The sequence below is a fragment of the Branchiostoma belcheri genome, unplaced genomic scaffold, assembly GCF_001625305.1.
Source record: "Branchiostoma belcheri isolate BF01 breed outbred unplaced genomic scaffold, Haploidv18h27 scaffold86, whole genome shotgun sequence".
Lineage (NCBI taxonomy): Eukaryota > Metazoa > Chordata > Leptocardii > Amphioxiformes > Branchiostomatidae > Branchiostoma > Branchiostoma belcheri.
In genome coordinates this window covers 944,312-966,244 of record NW_017804531.1, presented here as the reverse complement: position 1 = coordinate 966,244, position 21,933 = coordinate 944,312, and the positions used below count along the sequence as shown (strand labels likewise).

At 41.1% G+C, this 21,933-nt stretch overlaps 3 protein-coding genes across 3 annotated transcripts in view; 1 reads left to right on the top strand and 2 right to left on the bottom strand.

Annotated features, from left to right (window-relative positions):
* Window positions 1-272: 272 nt before the first annotated feature.
* LOC109487173 (crk-like protein) lies at window positions 273-5,486 on the bottom strand. Its single transcript, XM_019791159.1, has 2 exons — window positions 5,096-5,486; window positions 273-1,127 (listed from the first exon to the last, which is right to left on the bottom strand). Exons 1-2 carry the CDS (start codon window positions 5,243-5,245, stop codon window positions 462-464), a joined length of 816 nt encoding a protein of 271 aa, XP_019646718.1. The 5' UTR covers window positions 5,246-5,486; the 3' UTR covers window positions 273-461.
* Window positions 5,487-5,659: 173 nt separating this feature from the next.
* LOC109487174 (E3 ubiquitin-protein ligase RNF25-like) lies at window positions 5,660-14,329 on the top strand. The gene is made up of 11 exons (XM_019791160.1): window positions 5,660-5,761; window positions 6,535-6,606; window positions 7,059-7,161; window positions 7,301-7,368; window positions 7,558-7,627; window positions 7,844-7,915; window positions 8,308-8,451; window positions 9,260-9,340; window positions 11,411-11,542; window positions 12,214-13,006; window positions 13,196-14,329. Exons 1-11 carry the CDS (start codon window positions 5,727-5,729, stop codon window positions 13,747-13,749), a joined length of 2,124 nt encoding a protein of 707 aa, XP_019646719.1. The 5' UTR covers window positions 5,660-5,726; the 3' UTR covers window positions 13,750-14,329.
* Window positions 14,330-19,643: 5,314 nt separating this feature from the next.
* Window positions 19,644-21,933, bottom strand: part of LOC109487199 (carbonic anhydrase 2-like) — a 41,649-nt gene continuing 39,359 nt past the window's right edge. The window contains exons 8-9 of the mRNA XM_019791181.1: window positions 21,313-21,473; window positions 19,644-20,682 (exon numbers count right to left, since the gene is read on the bottom strand). Coding sequence (XP_019646740.1) covers window positions 20,479-20,682; window positions 21,313-21,473 — 365 coding nt within the window. The 3' untranslated portion in view covers window positions 19,644-20,478. The remainder of the gene's footprint in view (window positions 20,683-21,312; window positions 21,474-21,933) is intronic.

Sequence of the window (21,933 nt, the reverse complement as noted above, 5' to 3'; positions counted from 1 at the left end):
TAATTGGCAACTGAGACATAAATACATTGTGCTTTGGCCACACCAATTTGATTTGTTTGTTCTTGTTTTTTTCAGAAAAAATATTATGCCACAGCCCGTGACGGCGAAAAAAAATAAAAACAGACCTACGCATCCTATAATAGCCCCAAATGCTATGATAAGAGCCATGAAGTCAACACACCAAGCTGGTTTGTAATGCAAACAATGAATTTCAAACTGTTCATCAAACCAATGTATTCATAGATGGAAAAACTCTGAAAAGAAGGGACTTCCTTCAACTGTTGGGGCCAAAATACAACCATCTGGATTTGATTCAAAGCCCAATTTTTTTTGCAAATCAGATTCAGAAAAAATGAAGTGGGCGAATCCGTGAACCAACAAATTAAATTGGTGTGGCCTTATGAAAAAGTGGCAGTAACTTCTGATAACTATAAGTTTCTGATTGAACTGATAGTCCGTGTTCAAGACGACACATCGTTGTCGTCTGGGTCGTTTGGATCGATGACTTTCACGTGCGTGAAGGGGAAATGTCCCACCTTACCGTCCAGCTCCCCCTCCCATTGACCGTTAAGGTTTCTCTTCGTCACCGTGACAATGTCCCCAACCTCCAGCTTCAAAGCAGTCTTGTCGTACGCGTTCGGTATCCTCTGCTGTATCACGCGGGCTTTTACGGGAATGTTCGGTTGTCCGTAGTGTGGCGTGCCCTCCGTTGGCGTGTACCTCTCGACGTACGGCCGGGGGATCTGACCCTCCCGTCCGACCTTGTTGCGCGCAAGCCACCACTCGTCTTCCTCCTTTTTCACGATGGTCAGAATTTCTCCCTTCTTGAACGGTAGATCCTCGGGATCGTTTCCGTGAAAGTCGTACAGACCGCGTACTTGCTCCTGCTGAATTGTCGTTCTTTCGTATAACGGTTGCTGATGTTGGATGATGGGAGGTGGTGTGTTTATCTGCGGAGGTGCCGGGGCGTTCTTCGGGCAGGGTTCTGTCAGCGTGGTCGTGTCCAGGTAGTGGATCTTGTAGAAGTCCAGCAGAGACGGGAGGTCCACAAAATCCTGGTCGCCGATCTCGAAGCCGTTTGGTTGTTTGTTGATGATGTAGTGTCTTACTGTGTTGTTTTCACTCACCTGTGAAAACAGAGAGAGAACTGTAAGGCATCTTCAGGGTATAGATTATATTACAACATCCATATATTAGTATCATTACTTACTTTTTGCAGAAAGCTGCCACGTGAAAAGTATTACAAGAGCGTGGCAGATCTTTCTACAGTACTGAAACTGGTACCAGACAAACCCTGAATATCACGGCCATTTGCACTAGCACTACTCTAACTCTTATAATCTATCTCTGGCAATGTTAGGGTCAATGTGGAACCAAAACATGCAAGATGACCTCTGTCAACCTGATGCTTTCAACATGTCTCTGCTTTGCCTGGATGCCAGATACAGGATAAGTGTAGGTACGGAGTTACCCAGCGTGCATCAAGGTGCTAACTGTGTAGGACCCCAAAACAGTCTAGTACCCAGGCTAGCTTTCAACATGTCTCTGATCCAAGGAAAGCTGCAGTGACTCCTCACTAGTAGAAAGAAAGATGGCCTTCTGACTTCTGAGAAGGGAAGAGCTGCTAAGTGATAGCATCTGTTTCCTGTCTGTTCCTTCTCCCAGCTGTCAGGTCACCTGAACTCAGGACTGACCTTCTTACCACACTGTTTGAATTATCACTGTTGAGTAATGTGGTGAGATACAAACCAGTGCAAGCTGGCTAACGTTGGGACTCCTTGTACAGCAGTTTAATTTTTGTCAGTCCCATACATTTATCAATATGAAGGCTTGACATTGAGCCTCTGTGTCTGTGTCTTACTAGTAATGGCCATGTTGTGTCACCTGAACTGAGGACTGACCTTCTTAATCTTACCACACTGTTTGAGTTATCACTGTTGAGTAATATGGTGAGATACAAACCAGTACAAGCTGGCTTGCTTTCAGACTCCATGTACAAAGTTAGGACTGATATTACTTTAAACCATAAATCTAACATTATAAAGGCCTGGCATTGTAAGCATCTGAATTCTGTGCTTCTTACATTTAATATAGAGACAGTACTGTGATTCCTGATTTTTTCACAGTTTTCATGTTCACTACTTTCATGGTCATTTCGGTACTGTGAACTTATCATTGCCATTATCATTGGTCTTTTGCCACATACTTGTAACTCCACTTGCCGTGAAGATTATTTAGTTCTAGTGAACATGTCCATTTTCCTTAGACTGTAAAATTTTGCTAATGTGAGATCAGACAATGGCCATGTCATTGTCAGTCCTACTATGAAAGATTGGCATTTATTTTTACTTCTTTGTCACCTAAATGAGTAGGGACATCAAGGACCATCCATCTTGTCCCCACTTGTTGTTTGTGCCAGCACATTTGTTTAGTGGTGCTGTGTTGTCTGTGACAGGGATATTTGTTTGTCTACTCTGGTTCCTGTGTGTGCTGAGTGGCCAGTAATTTCAGCCAGGGGAATGCCTGACATTCCATCAAAGTTTAGTCACAATAAGATACCTTGAGGATACCTTGAGGATGAATTGGTGGCTGAAGGCGTCGCCTGTTGTGCCACCCTCTTGTCATTCCAGGTACTTCCTTTCCTCCCAACACATGTCCAACCTTGACTTGAAGGCATTTACAGACTCAGCCTCTACAACAACCTCCGACAAGGAGTTCCACTTGTTTACTGTCCTGACACTAAAGGAATACCGCCTAACTGTGGACTTGGCCAGGGGCACAGCCAGCTTGTAACAGTGGCCTCTAGTTACTTGCTGGTTACCAAGGTGGAAGAAAAGCTCTGGATCTACTCTCTCCTTCCCTGTGAGAAACTTGTAAACTTGTATCATATCTCCCCTGTCTCTTCTAAACTTGAGTGCTGCCACCTGATACTTGTCAACCACTGACAACACCAGGCACTCCCAGAATTGTTGTGGTCTTGGAAAAAATCCCTCTAGCTTTCTAAGCTTTTCCTGCTGAATTTACAACAAAAAACACAGCAAAAACCTTATCTATGATACATTTTTGCATTCCACTTTATAATGCTGAAAGAAAAAAAAAATCTTTCACTGGTGTATCATCAATCTAGGCTTACAAACCCTAAGTTAGTAACAGAGGAAAAGCTATGCAGTATAACTTAATAAGGAACATTTTGTACACCAGTAGTTGAGCTTAGCACCATCCCCAAATGACGTCAACTCCGGATCCTTTGTATAGGAGTATAGCCTAAGGGTAATACCTTTTGTTGTATGTGATACTAGTGATACCTATTATCATGCAGTTAGGTTTATCAAGTCTATAAATAGACGAGACAAGGTTGAGAAAGTCATTACGTCAGGTAAACATGTAAACCACACCTTAATTACTCACCTGTCTCAAAATGTTGCAGTGCTTACGTACAGGAAAAGACGCAATCTGTTTACATGGAGTTCCTACGTAACGTCTCAATAGGAAGCCATTGAAGGTGGCAATGTGTATTCAGATGAATCAGATTTAACGAAATACTATTGTTACAGTGAACACAGCTAACAATAGCCAAACTTAGACAACATACAGCCTTCGTAGCAGCTTTATAGAACTGGGGGTTTGGTGGTCTCCGGCTGTTTTCTGAATGATTAGCCCAGTTAAAAAAACGGGGATAATTCAACCAGGCCGGCTATGTTGTCGATGTGCAATCAGAAAAGAGCACATAAAAGCTCCCAAAGACCCTGAAGACCCCCAAACCCCCAGTTTTTGGCATGCTATGGAGGCTAGACAACATACAGACAGGTAAATTGGCCTTCAGTAATTATAGTAATTAATTGCTTGGTTTCCCTTTCATTCATGACATTGTCTGGATACCATTCCTTACTCACAACCTTCACTTTCTTTCCAACATAAACTCCCAGCCTACATTGAAAGGTTGGGTATATTTCTTTGAGACTTAAAAGCTTAGTAACACATGCGATTATGTCAACATTCTCTAGATCTCTTTGCAAGAATGTTAAGTTTAAAAGGCTGTCCAAGGAGGTTTAACTTTAAAATACTTCTTTCAATGGCAGACTGCATGAAAATACAGAAAATGCTTTCTCACTGATATCTTCAGTAAAATGTATTCTTTCCAAGCTTTGACATATTTTTGATAGTTGTCAGAAAAACAAGTTTGATTGAATATAGTATAGGTCTAGTCTCTAGGTCTAGTCTCATTCTTTTCTAATACCCAAAATCACTGATAGTATAGTTATACCAGAAGAATGTGATCTCTGTTACTCTGTAGTATTTGGAGGTGTTGAAAAATAACAATTTTGACAAGGATGTCTCAGTCACATCCTTAGTTATAAGTAATCCCCCATATGTTGACACATTCACTTGTTAGGTCATTACACTAGGGACTTGTTTTCACTCAGGAAGTGAGCAATAATGGGTTGTTTTCCATGGCAGGACCCCAAGTACAAGGCTACTCAATCATACATATGATATAGGGAATTAAAAAAATGACTGAAAACAGGAAAAGGAGGATGTAATAACAATAAAACAATTTCTGCAATTTGTGACTTAAGAGATGTACATGTATTTACGAATATCCGAAGGTAAAAAATGTCTATGTACCATAAAACTGCTATTTCAACAAAGGCAGCATGTATAAGAAAGTTTCACAAAATTATGAGAAATTTAGGTCAAAACCCACCAGTGTTAGATACTGTTTATCAAAAGTCCGATCAGAAGTTTATACTAGAAAGCACAAACACTTGAAGCGAGACAAAGTCGTCTGTTATGACCTGTTTGCAGATTGGCAGATTTCTTTTCAAGATTTATGTAATCCACTATAGAGTTTTAGAAAAAAACAAAAACATTTTCAGGCTTTTCTGGATCAAAGTTGTACAAATCTTGCCCCTGATGAGACCACAGAAAGGACCAGGGTCGTGTTTGAGACGTGCTCAGACTCGCAGACGAGTTTCAGACGATCACAAAACCGCCTGTTGGATCAAGGGCTCAGCCGGAGGCCCGGCGAGCGCATAAATTTTCTCACACCAAAGTAAACAACGAAACAAACGGTGAAAAAGGAATCAAAACCTACCGACAAGACTAGATCCCCTTTCCTGGTCCGACTGTCCCTGACTAGGAACAACCCGTGCATCCTCCCGAGCAGCAAACGCTCCGTCTCGTCGCGGGAAATCCCGCCGAAGTACCACTGATTCTTATCGTTCGAGTCGAAGTTTGCTGCCATCTTGGCTCACTGGCCCGAGCGAACTTTTGTTTGCACACCTCCCCTTTTTCTGCCGATTCTCTCCAAAATCTCACCGACTGGACTCAGTTCTACACCACCGAAGGAAATCTTGAAGTCTTCGCCAAGGAAGGATGACCAAGAAGTCAAATTTGAGCAGGAAATAGCCGGAATGCCGGCGGTGGTAAAACTGCACAGAATGATGAGGAAGTCGTCCGACTCACACAAACATGGCGGTTCGAACCACCCACAAATAACTTCCGCGCACGCGCACAAAACTTTTCCAACAATTTTTGGGGAAAACCCCGACTTTTTCACACGATAGGGGAGTTTTTACAGATGTTACGAATAGTTTGACAAATCCCACAATCTTCTAAGGATAATGCTTCATGATTTTTAAAAGAATTTGACTGAAAAGGTATTTTTGCCTTTCAGGTCACTGTCCGCTTATGACCTCTGACCTACAGTTCGAATTACCGGCAAAATGGCGGAGTGTTTGCCAGAATGTATGGAAAACAGGTAATTTTCCGTTAAAATTTCGCTCTATCGTGCAAATATACAAATTATAAAGACTCTAGGATGTAGCTGTACCTACAAAGTCTATGTTAGGATAATAAATGAGTGTTAAGTTCAACGATTTTTGAGAGAAAAGCACCTTCGAATCCTGAAAAAAATCGATATATGCGTTCAGAGTGTTATGCAATCACGGATTTGGTAAATTCTACTATTTTATTAACAACTGTCACCAGATTTTGACATGTGGAGAGGAAAGACTAACACTTGTGGTAACTCTGTGTTACGTAATGATGATACAGATCTGTGTGAAAAGCCCCCCCCCATATTTGACATATTTTGCAAATAGTGTACAATATTGGAATCAATGAAATTTATGATACAATATATAATCCCAAATGAAATTTGTACGTATGGTTCTAGAGTCAGACATGTAGGGGTTGACAAAGCTACAAGCTGACTAGAGCTGTAGTGGCATAATATTGTATAATATCATAGTTTCATAGAGTAGTGGCATAATATTGTATGATATCATAGTTTCATAGAATCATACACATACATTGTACAACGTAGTCATAGTCATACTTAAAATAACATATGTTTCTTTCCCCATCTCATAGATTTTACTTAAACGTGGAAGCATCACAAAGAGTAAAATGTGATGAATTGCAGAAAAAAATACTAGGATATTACACTACTAGTACATACATTATGTACTACTAGTACTAAGTACATATACAGATTTGTCATACTCACACCTGTGCTGTTCTCTCCTGTAGCACCTTACAGGTGGAACTAGAAATCCTGGAGTCCATTTACCTGGATGAGCTACAGGTAGAGCATGATGACAGGTGAGTTCAAGTCAAGTGTCTCTTTGTTTAGTACTGTAGTACAGGTATTTTACATAGTAAGGTCACAGAATGTGCATTTACATGTTGCATGACTGAAGCACATTGCTGTCATACAGGTAGCTACTAGCTCAATAATTCACTCACTCACTCACTCACTCACTCACTCACTCACTCACTCACTCACTCACTCACTCACTCACTCACTCACTCACTCACTCACTCACTCACTCACTCACTCACTCACTCACTCACCCACCCACCCACCCACCCACCCACTCACTCACTCACTCACTCACTCACTCATTCACTCACATTTTATGGAAGCTTCAATAATGGTCTGCATAACTTAAAGTCCAGGGTGTTTCCATTCTTGCTAAACTTCTTGGTATATAACAGATATATACCCTATAAGTATAGCAGAACTGATTTAACATTCCTGATTGTCATTCCAGTGGCAATCCCAGGAGAGTGGAGATCACCCTCCACCCTGCAACAGCTGACAATGTGGAGGCACAGTTTGTCCGACTGACTCTGTCCATCATCTTACCTAAACAGGTAAAACCTTTGGCTTTATTTTGCTGGACTCTAGGAAGATTAAGGGAGTATTGTATCACTTGTGATGAATTGAATAACACTAAACCAAAACCTGTTTTGTTATGTTTTCTATTTATTCATTTATTTATGTTCTGTAAAGTATCCCCAGGAGTTACCAAGTCTGACCATCCAGAACCCTCGAGGGCTGTCTGAACAACAAGTCAACAGGTAAGAAACCAGCCTAACTACGGTAGTACCTACGGTAAGAAACAGTTCATTCAACTATAACACTTCATTAATAAGATTTCTAGGCTTTAGGCGTGGTATTATATCCTATAGTAGAGAATCATAATGATTGTCAGATCAGAAAAGAAGAATTTGATCAGTGATGAATAAGTATTCCTCTGTACACGACAGTCTCTACAAGAGTCTTCAACACCTGGCCCAAGAAAGACAAGGAGAATCTATGTTGTATGAAATCATAGAGGTAAGTACATGTATCATCATCATCAAGTACAAGTAAAGTTTGTAGTTTACCAGCTCAAATTTGAAAGATCTATGGCACAATGCAACATAATACTTGTACAGTAGTCAAGTGTATTTTTATCTGATATTTCTGGCTTGACTTTAGGATGTACACTCTAGGATGTACATCTTACTAGTAACTAAAAATGTTTGAATACACATGTACTTTTGTTTTTAGTTGGCCAAAGACAGCTTAACTCACAACAACCTGCCCAGCTGTGAGTGTGCCATCTGCCTTTACCCTTTCCACGTAAGTCTCATTCTACTTTCTACATTTGTTTTTCAAAACACAACACTGCCAAAAGCCAAACTCCCTAGGTAACCAAACCAATACAGGATTATGTAGTGGAAGTAGCCAGGCCAGAAAGTAGTTGATTTATTTATTTTGGCTGAAGATACAGCCAATGCTACCCAACTAGCACCTAGCACGGGGGCTAGTATTAAAGGCTAGCCTTCAGGCTAATACAAAATGGGTTCGCCAGGCCTCTGTCCGAGTGATTTGTACTGTAGTGAATCACCAACTCTGGACTGTAGAATATTCACCATCGCGCATATACCAGGGCATGTCCCTACTCTTTTACTTAGAGAATACTTAGTAATACTGCAATGTAGAAAAGTATTTGTTATTTATTTATTTATTAGGAGATGGATGATTTCACCAAGACAGAGTGCTACCACTACTTCCACTGCCACTGTCTGGGGCGGTACATACAGCACACCTTAGACCAGGAGCCAGAAGTCACAGGACCAGTGGATCCTGGGAGGGTGGAGACACCACAGAATGAGGTAAGCATTTTATCATACTAGTTACTAAATCTATTGTAATTCATGATTTGTTCGCAGTACCTTTATGTTTGCAGTTTTCGCAATCACTTCTGTATCAGGAACTTATCATTACCGTAAACAAATAATTCGCCAACATTCTTTTTTTCTGCACCTGCCACCACCACAAGTATATAGTTCTGTGAACATGTCCATTTTTTTTTTAGACGGCAAACTTTTGCTACTGCAAACATAAAGTAGATCACAGTATTTCATCTTTCAAGTCTCTTTTGTCTTCTCCACAAATATAGCAGAGATGATGAAAGATACTTGGCAGCTAAAATAGGTTTGGTAACCAGGCTATATTTTCAGGCACTGAAGACTAAGAGATGATAGTTTTAACAGTTAAAACTGTTTTCTTCCTTTGAGGATTACCATAGAAAGGGTTTGAAACTTTGAATTTAGACTCTTTAAACACTAGTATGTGCCATTGCTGCATATAGCTATATAGCAGGTTTTATTTAGTGTTAAGTACTGTAATTCCATTTAATATTGCGTTTGGAAATTATAGCGTTGGGAGGAAAATGGACTAGCTCACGGCACTTAATTTTAGCGGTGTGGACAAGGCAGATGATCAAAAGTGTTCAAATACAATGTATTACGGTACTGAAATTTTAGCGGTACAAAAGTAACAGCTAAATCAGCTATGATTAAGTGACAGTTAACAAATCAAGAATTACAGTATCTGAATGTCATCTAAACTACAAACTTATTATGTATTAGTGTGTTTCTCACTGTACATGTAAGTTCCATGTAACTTGTATGTCTGTAGGTTGTGTGCCCGATGTGTCGAGAGCCAATCAGCTATGACCTAGCAGGACTGCTGTCTGCCAAACCACCTGCAATCAATGAGGTAGGAAGGTTATGACATACAGACCAGGTCCAATACTCTTTAACACAGGACTGATACTTCTGCAGTTTGCAAGGGAATGGACAGGGGGACTCGTTGTATAGCAAAGTTTTTCAACCAGGCTGAGGGTATGGATGAATTTGAAGTATACATTTTGTATTAAGTTATGAGCCCTCAGTTTTGCTCCTTTGTGACTTTGGTAGTGTTGTCCACAGAATCCCCATAATCCAACCAGACCTTTCTTTGCAAATATGGATGGGATATACGCACAGTTACATTTACAAAATGTTAACAATTTGTTTCACACACAAAAAAGAAAATGTACAAATGTATGTTGTGAAGCCCCAGCAAATTCACATTTTCATTTAGCTTCATTTTGGCTCTGGATGGAAAATTGATCGTCAGAAGTTTTCCTCAATAGTTGTGTTAGATACGTGACAGAATTATAGCTCACAGCCGCAATACAGTTCATACATGTAATAATTCTCATCACATATCCCACAGGAGTGCTATTTTTAGATCGCAACAGGGAGTCGGCCTCAATATATCCAGATGTCGTTTTTGAGCAGTACCCGATAACTCATTAGAATATAACGTGAATATAAGTGAAAGGCATCCAATGCAATTTCAGGGCAGCAAAACTGGAAATATTCTGAATGAGGCAATCTTTGTGATATTGACACATACTGCTTCACATTAGCATATTCGAGTCAGCATTTCATACTTTGGGCATTTAAAACTGCAGAAACAAGCCCCACGATGAGTCCTTTATTTTCTGGGTGGTACCCTTAAAATCAGCCCAGGGACCTTCCAGTAACCATTTTCCGTCAGAATTTTGGGAATTTTTGCTCCATGAGGTTGGGATAGTTTGGTTTCAACTTAGTATGTAGATAAATGACTGGAATATTGGCTTTGAAAAATTCGGGTTTCCAAGCCCTAAAAACTGCATTGGATGCCTTTAAACCACTATCAGTGCTATCTTAGCCTGAGGTGGCCTGCTCATCCGCAAAACTGTTCATTCACAGTGTCTATTTTTGGTAACTTCGGTGGAATTCAGGTATCGACATATTGATTGTGGAGACTGCTCCTACAGTCCCTATGTGTACGGTTAAAGCACTCTTCAGCAGTTCTCAAAACTCGCTGCCAGGACAGATTTATACAGTGAAATACCTCCCGACATGGGCTAATTTCCCCAGGGAAAGACGGAAGTGCTTGTCATGTAATAGTTTTAACCAGTTTATCATCGCAGACCAGGGGCTGGATTTCGATCTCTAAACATCTGTATGAAGGTATTAGCTAGGGTCGATTGAATCATGGACTGGTGTAAGAATGAGCTTCCAATGGCCAGACAGCTTTTTTTCCAGATATAATGCCCACAGAGTATCTACAGTTGTTTAATTAGTAAATGTCTGAGATAATTATACAGACTATAATTACTATGAAGAAAATATTCAAAGTTTCGTTGTCAAGAAAAGGCCACTTGATACATCATGTAACCCAACACCACAGGGTGTCTGCTTCAGCACCAGTTACCATGGTGATAGACGTCTGGTCCAGGTCAATGACCTTATGTGTTTGGAACAGAAGAAGAAGAAACAGAGCAAAAACAACCTGTTTTCCTTCTGTGAAGGTCTCTCCAGAAATTCTTAGGGAAGAAGTGCTCCCTAATTGGTAAAAAACAGCGAATTTCCATGAAAGTACCAAGAGAAAACCCTAAATTTGAACATTTTGGGAGAAGTGTTACTGTTAGGATTTTGGGGAGGTGGGTAGCACCCTTGCTTCATTGCTTGGGGAGAGCCCTGGAAGGTTAACATAACAAATTGTGTTTCCTATTCACTGTACCCTGCATAAGTATAGTTTGTGTCATGCGTAATGTACTAGAACGTATGTGTAGAGTTGAAATATTTTCTAGCCAGTAGTTTTTTTTTAACACTCTGTCAGACACAGTAACCGTTCACCATATATGTAGCATTATGATAGACTCATACCAACTAGTAACTTTATTATTTGCCATACATTGTACCCGTGACAATCGTTGTGCAGTAAACTTTAACTTTTTGTTTTCTGCTGCAGGACAAGTACAAGCCTGATAAAGCCATGATAAAGTGGCAGGCTGACATGGCCAAGGTCTACAAGAAACAACAGTCAAAGGGAGGAATCATCGACATCGAGGCAGAGAAAAACAAGTTCTTCATCAAGTTAGAGGTAACTTATTTTCCTCCTTTGCTAAAACCATAGTTCATCTACTGAATTTTGTATCTGTGGCTTATCCAATCATATAGGGCCTCCTATCCTCAAATGCCTGGCCAGTACTAATGTGCTCAATTTCATCAGGTGAATGATTGAATAAATTATCAAAGTTCTTTATTCAGTGAACCAGTAACATCTAGCTTCAGTGCACTGTGAACCAGTAACACCTAGTTCCAGTGCACCAATTATAAATAATGCCCTGATGAAGATGACAGATGGTCATTGAAACATTGGCTCTTGTAAACAAGTGGTTGTGAATCTGTATGTTCTGTATCTGTATAGCCAGTATAACCGTTCGACGTAACACACCAGCTTCTGTATCTGTATAGTCAGTATAACCCTTCGGTGTAACACACCAGCTATGTTGTAAAGTACTAGTGTTACAGTTGTAAAACAATTCCAGTTAGTTATCTTCAGGGGTTGTACATTCCAACTGGATTACCATTGTGAACAGTGTTGTTGTAAAGCAATTCTAGTAACTATTGTACATGTAGTTGTCCTCAGAGATTCCATCAGACAGGATTACCATCCTGAAGAGACTACTACCACTTCCTTGTGATCCCTCCCCACTTCTCTGATTAGCTGCACACTTCTAATGCACTTGTGTCGCTCCTCCTGTAATCCAGGCTCCTCGCCGCGAGGGAGATTCTACCTCAGATGTCGTCTCAGTCGGCACAGAAGAGTCCCAGGAGGATCCAACCGGTGGAGAACTGCAGGCTGGGATTGGGGTAATGGCAACGGTAAAAACTGAAGGGATAAGTAAGGCTGGTAATGGAGAGATGGGAGCAACTGGGATGGGTATTGCGGAGACAACACGGCTGTCGGATCGTAAGCCGCAATCGGCGGGAAGTGTGCCTAGAGACGAGGACGGAAAGAGAAGAGGGATTCCAGGGGAAATGGAAAAGGGTCAACAGCGGCGACACGAAGGTGAGAGAAAGGTGAGGTCGGCTGGGAGGGGAGCGGGGAGGTATCAGGCGAGACGCCACAGCCCGAGGGAGGGATGGAGGGACAGGAGTAAAGGAGGGGAGAGACGACAGTACAGGGAAGGGCGGAGGAGTCCAGGGGATGGACAGAAGATGAGAGAACAGGACAGAGGAGGAAGGAAGAGTCCAGGGGATGTAGAGAAGGTGAGAGAACAACAGAAGAAAGGGAATGAGGAGACAAAACTGACCGGAAAGCAAGGGGTGAACAACGAACGTGCAATGAAAAGGGACGGACAGAGACCATATCCACCAAGGAAAGGAGACAGCAGAAAAGATGATGATTTCGACAAGCCGGAACAAAGCATCGCGTCTGTAGCTGACAGCAAAGGTTCAGAACAGTCAACCAGGTCGGATAAGCGCAGGGATGAGGTAAGGTCACACCCCAGCAGATCTGAGGAGCCCAGACATGGGGAGGAGGCTGGCAAGAAGCACATCAGTACAAGTGATAGCCAAGAGCCACAAGGGGAAAACATCAGTACCAGGGATAGCTATGAGCAAAAAGAGGAAAAAGGTATCAGTACCAGTGAAAGCAGGGAGGGAAGAGAGGAAAAAGGCATCATTTCCAGTGATAGCAGGCGGCCACAAGAGAAGGACATCAGTACCAGGGATAGCCGGGAGCAAAAAGAGGGAAAAGGTATCAGCACCAGGGATAGCAGACAGTCACAGGCAAAGAGCATCAGTGCCAGTGATAGCAGCCAGCAGCAAGAAGGAAAGAAGAGTTATCAGAATGGTTTTCCTGAGCTGAGAAATGAAAACAGGAGCATCACATCCACATCTTCAGAACACTGTAGTGACAGGTACCACAATCAGCAATATAAAAGCAGAGAAGGGGATCACCCGAAGAAAACCTCCAATCGTCCAAGGCAACAAGATTGGCAGCGACGAAACCGTAGGCAGCAGGATGGTAGAAGGACTGATGAAACAAAAAAGGGTTATGACAGTAACAAAGTGGTTGACAAGAAACAAACTAAACCTCCTCAAATGGGAAGTAGAAATGAAAAAGAAGATAGAAAGTTGAACAAATCAGATCATTCAGCTGCGATTGAAGTTCAATCTGATGTCAGAACTGTGAGTAACGATAAGAGACATGATCCAAAACCTCGGGGGCCACCCCCAGGGTTCGAGAAAGTCAAGAAGAGTTTCACCAGGCCCCCGCCGGGATTCGATGACTTCAGATGACAAAAACTGAGACTGTACCTGTCTATCAGATATGAGTAGAACCCTACAGAGACTGAGACACTGCATTAACAGATCAATACAACCTCTCAGTCTGTCTAGAACAAGGAAAGACACTTTTATAATACTAGTAATATGAGCAATGTTAAGACAAAAATCTGTTTGAAGCAAGGCTGTATTCTGAATGATAAAACTTAAAAAGATAACAGTTGATGTTCTGTATGATTTGCAAGCGTTGGGTAATTGTTCAAAGGAATGTTAAAGCACTCTGGTAGTATTAAAAATGTTAATGACAAATAATGGATATTTTATGGCTTCTTTCTGAAGTATACTTGTCCTCAAAAGTTGGTATTACATAATTGAAATACTGGGGTTGTAATTTTTTTGTTAAATCCACACAGTTCCTACAGCAAAATGCTGTTCTATGCATTTTTACACTTCAATGGAAAGAGGTTGTACTCACTGCAATACAATTATAAGGCAAGACTTCCCTCAACTACTTGTATTGGTTGTATCATGACTTAATATATACATTTATGGTACATTTACATCCCTGCTATAGTGATGGACTACCAACAATGCAGGGACTCAATTTTCACTTCTTTATCAAATACAATGTAGTACAGAGTACAACATGTGCTCATAGCTACAATGTGTTATCTTCTTCATTGAACAACAAATAAAACCTTAAAGCTAGTTTGCAAATGCTAAGAGTGTCTGGAAAAACATTATTTGCCATATTTTGGTCATTCCTTGATATTGCTTTGCACAGTATCTCAATAATCACTAGTAGGGTCGTGTGGCATAACGGCAGAGTGCTCGACTCGTAACCAAGAGGTCCCGGGTTCGAGTCCTGACATGCCACCGATCTTGTGCCCTTGGGAAAGGCACTTTACACGACTTTCCTCAAGTGAAAATGAGTATTGTCCTGTCCTGTATTTGTCCTCTGCGTTGGTGGCGGCATAAGATAAGTTGATATAACTTGAGTGTGCCGTCATCATGTCTTGTCCTGAAATGTTGGAATATAAAAAAATCACCAGTGCAATAAATATTAATTTGGAAAGTCTGGGTTTACCAAAGAGCCATGCATCTCTGCAATATGGATGATGGTCGCTCTGACAAGGTCAAGATCTGTTTAAGTTTTCATACGAGCTTGAAAGCCAATTTTCATACAAAATGGAGTCTCAAGGAGGCGAGGGAGCCTTCATGAATGGAGGCAGTATTCAAGAGTGTTCACAGAGCTGCACTGTGTTCTTCCCAGGGGGTCTCAAATATTTCTCTAGTCAACCCAAAATCATTTGGGAATGTTTCTGGGCATCCAAGAAACAACGTTTAACGTATTTTCAGAAGCATTTTTTTCTTCAGTAAATCAGGTTGAAGTATTTGTTCACAAGCTAACAGGTGGAGGTAGACGGGTTCTTGAGACAGGCCCGGTGCAGTGTTAAATTTTATTTGCAAATTGCTGGATCATTGTAGCCGAAATCTAAAAAAAAAATTGAAAAAGATCCCTAGCCTGGTTACCATCCGGATTATCTCTCCGAAACGCTCGAAAAAAATCACGTTTTGTGTTTTTTTTCGTGTGTGTTTTTTCACGATTTTTTCGAGCGTTGCGGAGCAAAAATCCGGATGGTACCTAGGCTAGAAGATCCCCACTTATTGACCCTTATTTTTCTCTGGATTGAATCTGGAAACACAACAATAACTTTCCTAGGCTAATGGCAAGATACAGTAAGTCCATTGAAAGTGCCACAGACACACGATATGCCCATTGAAGATTGAAAGTGAAACATTCAGAGATGCGCCACTTCTCTTCACACGTCTCCAGGCTGACGTGGATATGTAGTTCTGGGACCCGATATTTATGATGACTGATGTTTCACGGTTATTTGCACGGTTTCGTTCTCAATCGACCGACTAGACTGGTCGATAACACACGTACCGCTCTGCGTTTGAGTTTTCATCGATCGAGTCTCTAAACAGGACATCTTTTATCCTATTTGTTCGATTTGTTGAGTTTGAAGGGTGGTTTTGGAGGTCAAAAGTTCGATTATGACGAGGTTGGGGAATGTACGAGCTCTGCAGCGACGTTAGAAAAGCGTTAGGCCACGGCAGGTAACTTTTAAGGATGACATCCTCCACAGACTTCAAATCTAATGCGGTAGGGCGAAAAAAACAAGCTTAAGGTTCCTACATTCTCAAATTTTGACATCTTGTTGAACAAGAAATGGTACCTGTATTGTGCTAAGTTTACTGCCAACTATTACATTACAACATCCATTTGTCACTGAAACAACTTTGAAAGGTTTGAGTTTCCATTCATTGTCTCTCACCAGGGCATCTTTTATCCTATTTGTTCGATTTGTTGAGTTTGAAGGGTGGTTTTGGAGGTCAAAAGTTCGATTATGACGAGGTTGGGGAATGTACGAGCTCTGCAGCGACGTTAGAAAAGCGTTAGGCCACAGCACGTAAATTTTAAGGATGACATCCTCCGCAGACACCAATTCAAATGCGATAGGGCGCAAAAAACTAGGCGGGCCAAAAAAAAACAAGGTTCCTACATTATCAAATTTTGACATCTTGTTAAACAAGAAATGATACCTGTATTGTGCTAAGTTTAATACTACCAACAATTACAACATCCATTTGTCACTGAAACAACTTTGAAAGGTTTGAGTTTTCTTTGATTGTCTCTCAACGGGACATCTTTATCCTATTTGTTCGATTTGTTGAGTTTGAAGGGTGGTTTTGGAGGTCAAAAGTTCGATTATGACGAGGTTGGGGAATGTACGAACTCTGCAGCTACGGGAGAAAGGCGTTGGGCCACAGCACGTAAATTTTAAGGATGACATCCTCCGCAGACTCCAAATCTAATGCGTTAGGGCGAAAAAAAACAAGGCGGGCCAAAAAAACAAGGTTCCTACATTCTCAAATTTCGCTGTATACATGTATATGTATAACGTACCATGTACAACAAATGAAAACTTACAGAGAGCACACAAAAAGTATCGAGCCCGCACACATATATTGTTGGTCGGAGTTTTACTTTATTTTTCCAAGCGTTTGAGTTCACATTCTGGAGCACACATGAACTACACCAAAGCGCCCTGTACCTTTTCATCTTGTGTAATTCATCTGACCGCTCCCTAGGAGGTAAACTCTTGTTATTGCTATCTGTGGTAAACCTAGAACATGAGTCTAATCTTAAGTTAGCTTTTTCGGTTAACATACATCTAGATCATATATCTATCTCTATATATAGTCAGTTGTCATCTTGAACATGCTTTTGCAGAGTACGGAGTAGGCTGAAAATGTGTAGTAAAAGTCAAGAGCAACGCTAGTTCTAGTTGATAGAATTTTAGATTGAATACGCCAAGATTTAAACTCGAAAAATCGTGACAATGTGATAGTATAGATTTTAGTGTGATGGTTGCTCGTTTGAATGGCTCTGAGCTACGACGTGATTGGCTATCCTGATCCCTACGCATAGAGACTTTCAGCCAATCAGCGACCGCGCTCTTGATTTAAATTCTGCAGTGACTTTAAAACAATAATCATCTCTTAAAAAAACCTTTACACTAAATGTTTTACATGTCGGAGTACTGAAACAGATAATATTGTGGAAAACAGGGAAAACATTCTTACCGAAAACGCACCCATGTAACAAGTGAACAACAACAAATGCAGTATTTACAGACTTAAAATCTAAGTTTCCTATTCTATTTTAGAATGGATGGAAGTAAACGATTTTGCAATAGCACCGTTACTTGAAAGGATTGTACAGTATAGTCAGCTATACAATGATAGTCCACACATATTGGATACTAGTATATCCGTATCAGTACTATTAGCTTTCTATGATAACAAGAGTTTGCAACAATGGATCACTACTGTACTAACAATTACAGCTGATAGAAAACTAAAACTAAAAGGAGCATGTGCGTGAAATCCTCATAGCCCAATAGAGCATCAGATTTACACAGATGCTCCTGAAACGATTCGTTTTACTTCAACGCATTTGGTTGGTCATGATTCTTGCCATAACTGAAATAAATGATTACTTGCTTAAGTCGCTTGCCGGGCTACTACTGTTACGTCTATTGCATTGGACGGGCATTGGTCTACGTGAAATTACGGGATTTAATACATGCTTTTAATAGTATCTACATTTTTTTCTTCAGTTTAGTTTATACTTCCACTCACACAACACAGTGTGGGTATGTTAGAAAACATGGCGAGACATAGGCGATTTGGTCAGAAGGCTGTCACTGGGAGGGCTTTGGGGGACGTTTCTGTATCTGTATAGCCGGTAGAACCGCCTTCTGTATCTGTATCCGTATATATAGTCGCTATAATCGCCCTTCGGCGTAACACACCAGCTTCGCAGGCACGTGGCGCGGCGGCAGCTGGCTATGTTACACCGAACGACCTGTTCGACCTAATCAATTTTGTGTGCATCTCAGATTTAATGTTGATCAAATTCTGAGTATGTTATTGTTCAGTGATTACCACTGGTGATAACATTATCAATGTACGAACGAGTTTAGGACAACAAGGGTGCTCTCCAAGACAGTTGACTCAAACATGGACAAAGGAACCCTTCTGACAACACGGGACGAATCACGAACAACTGCAGGAGAGGGTCGTTTCTTGTAGGGAATAATTTTAGCGAATAAGTGAGCAGAAAACGAAGCGCAAGACCTTTGCAATTCCTCTTCCCCCACGATATTCGTGGATCATCCCTGAAATTAGAAGAGTAGCGAGCACATGTCGTCATAGTGCGTCTGATGTTGGAGAGAATTTGGGTCGGTGATCTTTTGTTTGATAATTCATTCCTCTTGTTGATCGCTCTTGTTTTGGGGTATTAGTGTGCCACTTTTTACACTATAACATTGAACAACCGTTGAAAACAAATATTCATTTTCAAAATGCAACTTGTAACGTTACATGGTTTTGGAGAATGGACAACTTTGACGGTTTGGGAAGGCTGTTTTTTAATTTACGAACCATCTAGATTTGACAGCGGTTTTAGACTGTTGTATTTAGAGCTATCCGGATTTTAAAACGGTTTTAAAATCGTTCTATTTGCGTACAGAGATGACATCTGCAAACTGAGATGTTAATGTCTGATGTTCATCTTTTCTAACTGTTCCTGGCAAACACACGAGACAGAACAATAATGTACAAAAACTCTTTGGACCATATTTTGCGAATTTTACCGTCGACATCGATTGTCAAGTAAAGTTTTTGACGAAATTGTTCCATAAAGGAAGAGCAAAAAGAGTCCACGTAAGTTTGACCAGACTTGTGACAGCCTACGTTCTCCAGTGACAGACATACTTTCAAATCGCCTACTGCAAGATGTAAGGCATTAGGTGTAATTTTTAGTTCGCCACTCTCGGTTAAAACCCCAACGCGACCCCCCGCGAAGGTCGGTCGGGTAAGGTTTGGAGAAGGTCCTATGACGAGTATAATAATGTGTAGAAAGCTTACTTAACTTCACTACTACAGTCTTTATAAGTCCATCTTGTGAGGCAAGGCACTCGTATTAGGGACAGACCATTGTTAGCAAAGTCGTCAGTTTGAATTTTCTTGAATTTGTGGGCTCACGGAATGTACCATGATATTCTTACGATTATTAGAATTACCGAAACGCCTGTACCACTGATAATGATTGTCAGGTACCACTGTTGTACTGTTTTAAGGTAAAACTTTTGTTCCAAAACAAAAGGTAAATGTTCTCACCTAGAGCTTTCCACCAGTCACTCTGGTCTTCTTCAGGAGACTGACCCAGTGAGACTAGTCACGTGGCTTCTCTGAAGTGTGACAGGTCGAAAGCTCTAGGTGACAACACTTACCTTTTGTGTTGGAACAAAGGTTTAAATATGTAACTTCCAACACAGATGAACTTTCTTGACTGTTGTACTGTGTATGTTTCCTTACCATGTTTTTTTTAAACGGAATGGTTTGCCCCTCTAACTAGTGCCGTATAATACAAGGCAATTCGTATCAAAACCTAGTTTCCATATTACATTGGTAGCTACGTTTCAATGATGGCCTATATCTGAGTCGGGGTAGGGTCAGGGTTTAGGGTTAGGGTATTGCAAGCGGATGATTGTCGACTATCGCACTTTTATCACCAGAGCATGCCCAATAACATATCACAACATGACACCACAAACACTTATTCTACGATATTCACATATATACTTTTTTTTTTCTTGCGCAACATTTAGATTTCCACATATAGCTACACACATATACATTTTGCAGTCATATGAAATTGTATCTAATTTCTTACCTATTCTGCCTTTTCGGGTGACTTTTTTTTTTCAAATTTTTCCAGAACAGTATATAGACATCTATACATAGACGTCAGTTATAAATAGCTTCCTACATTTTTAGCATGTCATGCCCAACTCTCTTGCGATTTTTGCCGTGCTTATGTCACTAATGATAAGTTATATGTTTGATGCAACAAAGTCTTGCTGTAACTCTAGCAAGATTCGCCTCGCTCCATCAGTTCATTTTTTGGGGTTATCACTCATAGAATTCGAAAGTTTGAGGTGAGCAACACATAGGCTTATCAAACTACAACTTGCTTTAGCTTGAGAAGTTAAGTTGTAGCTTTTATTTTTGTGGGCAAGTTTAAATAGCGGGTACAAGATACTAACGGCTCCGGCCGTTGGCGTTGCCAAAACGTAAAATTAAACAGCAGCAACCAAAGAGTCTTGTTTATAACTGCAGCGCCGTGGATGATAACAGGGCGATGAAGAGAGCCAGGACTGTGGGGGCCAGCTGAGGCACGCCGCTCGTGTTAGAGGAGTCGAACACGGTACGGCCGTTAAGCGGCTGGGTGGGCCGGTAGTTGTTGTTCAGCGGCTGTTGTTCCTGGTCCCCGGCGGGGTTGAAATAGCAGCTAGTCTTCAGGGCGTTGGCCTGCCAAGAAAAAAAAACACGTCATTAGAATGAAAAGTAGCAAAATACTAATAGATCGATCCAGATCGAACACATCGAAATGTCTTCTATTTCGAAATAGAACAGGGAGTTCGATGTTCGATGCGTTCGATCAGAATCGACCTATTGGCTACGCCACTGGGACGTTCAGCGGTTGTTGTTCTTGGTCCTTAGAAGGGTTAGCAGCTAGTCTTCAAAGCGTTGGCCTGCCGAGAAGAAAAAGTAAATCGCTTATATGTAGTTAGCTGAATAAATTTCACTCTTTTCGTGTTGCATTCTTGATAAAACCCAGATAAAACCCTGTGTTGGCTTTTCCGTTATCAGGATCATTACTTTGAATACATGTAGGACATCAGCATATTTGTCAATAATGTCTGGAAGTTCGACGGGGAACGGTACAAACTTCTTGGTACCTTTGACCAAATGATGACGTTACGTGTTTCTCAGGTCACGTGTCCTAAGTGATAGGCTATTTTAACCTGATGAAGACTGTAGTGCGTAGATGTCGATAGACTTCCGTAGTGTGTTGTAACTATGTTTAATAAAATTTCAGTCTTTTTTAAGGCAAATTTTCTACGAACTAGTACAGTATCGTAAATGTTTTTCGCGTACCTGAGCCTGAGAAATCTTGAGGGAAGTTTTGAAAATGGTCCAGACGACGACTTCGTTGCACTTCGGCGTGGTGAGACTGCCCATGTAGCGCCAGTAGTTCGCCTTGTCGGCGGGAAACAGAGAGTTGATGGAGAAAGACGTCGGGTACGTGTAGTTCATACCTGGGGGGAAAGAGGTCAGATCGTTTACCAAATACCTTTGAGCACGTTGGCAGAACGTACTGCGCCTGCGCAGAACCTTGGATTTTCGCGGTTTTCGTTGGATTTTTGGTCACCGTTGCATCAGAATTTTGCCTGTTGCAGAGGATATCTTTTCCAACACAACATTTGTAGACAACAGACGGAGTGCTAACCTTATATGTGCGAATACAACCTTATATGAGACGTTCTGCGGAAGTGCTATGTACGATACATTACGGGTTTCGCGCAGGTGCAGTACGTTCTGCCGACGTGCGTGTGACCCCTGAGTGTTGACGTGTCACACTTCAGAGAAGCCACGTGACAAGTCACACAGGGTCATTCTCTACTGAGGAAGACCAGAGTTGATGGAGAAGGACGTCGGGTATGTGTAGGTCATATCTGTAGGAAGACAGTTGTTCTTGTTTAAAGATAAAACTTTTGC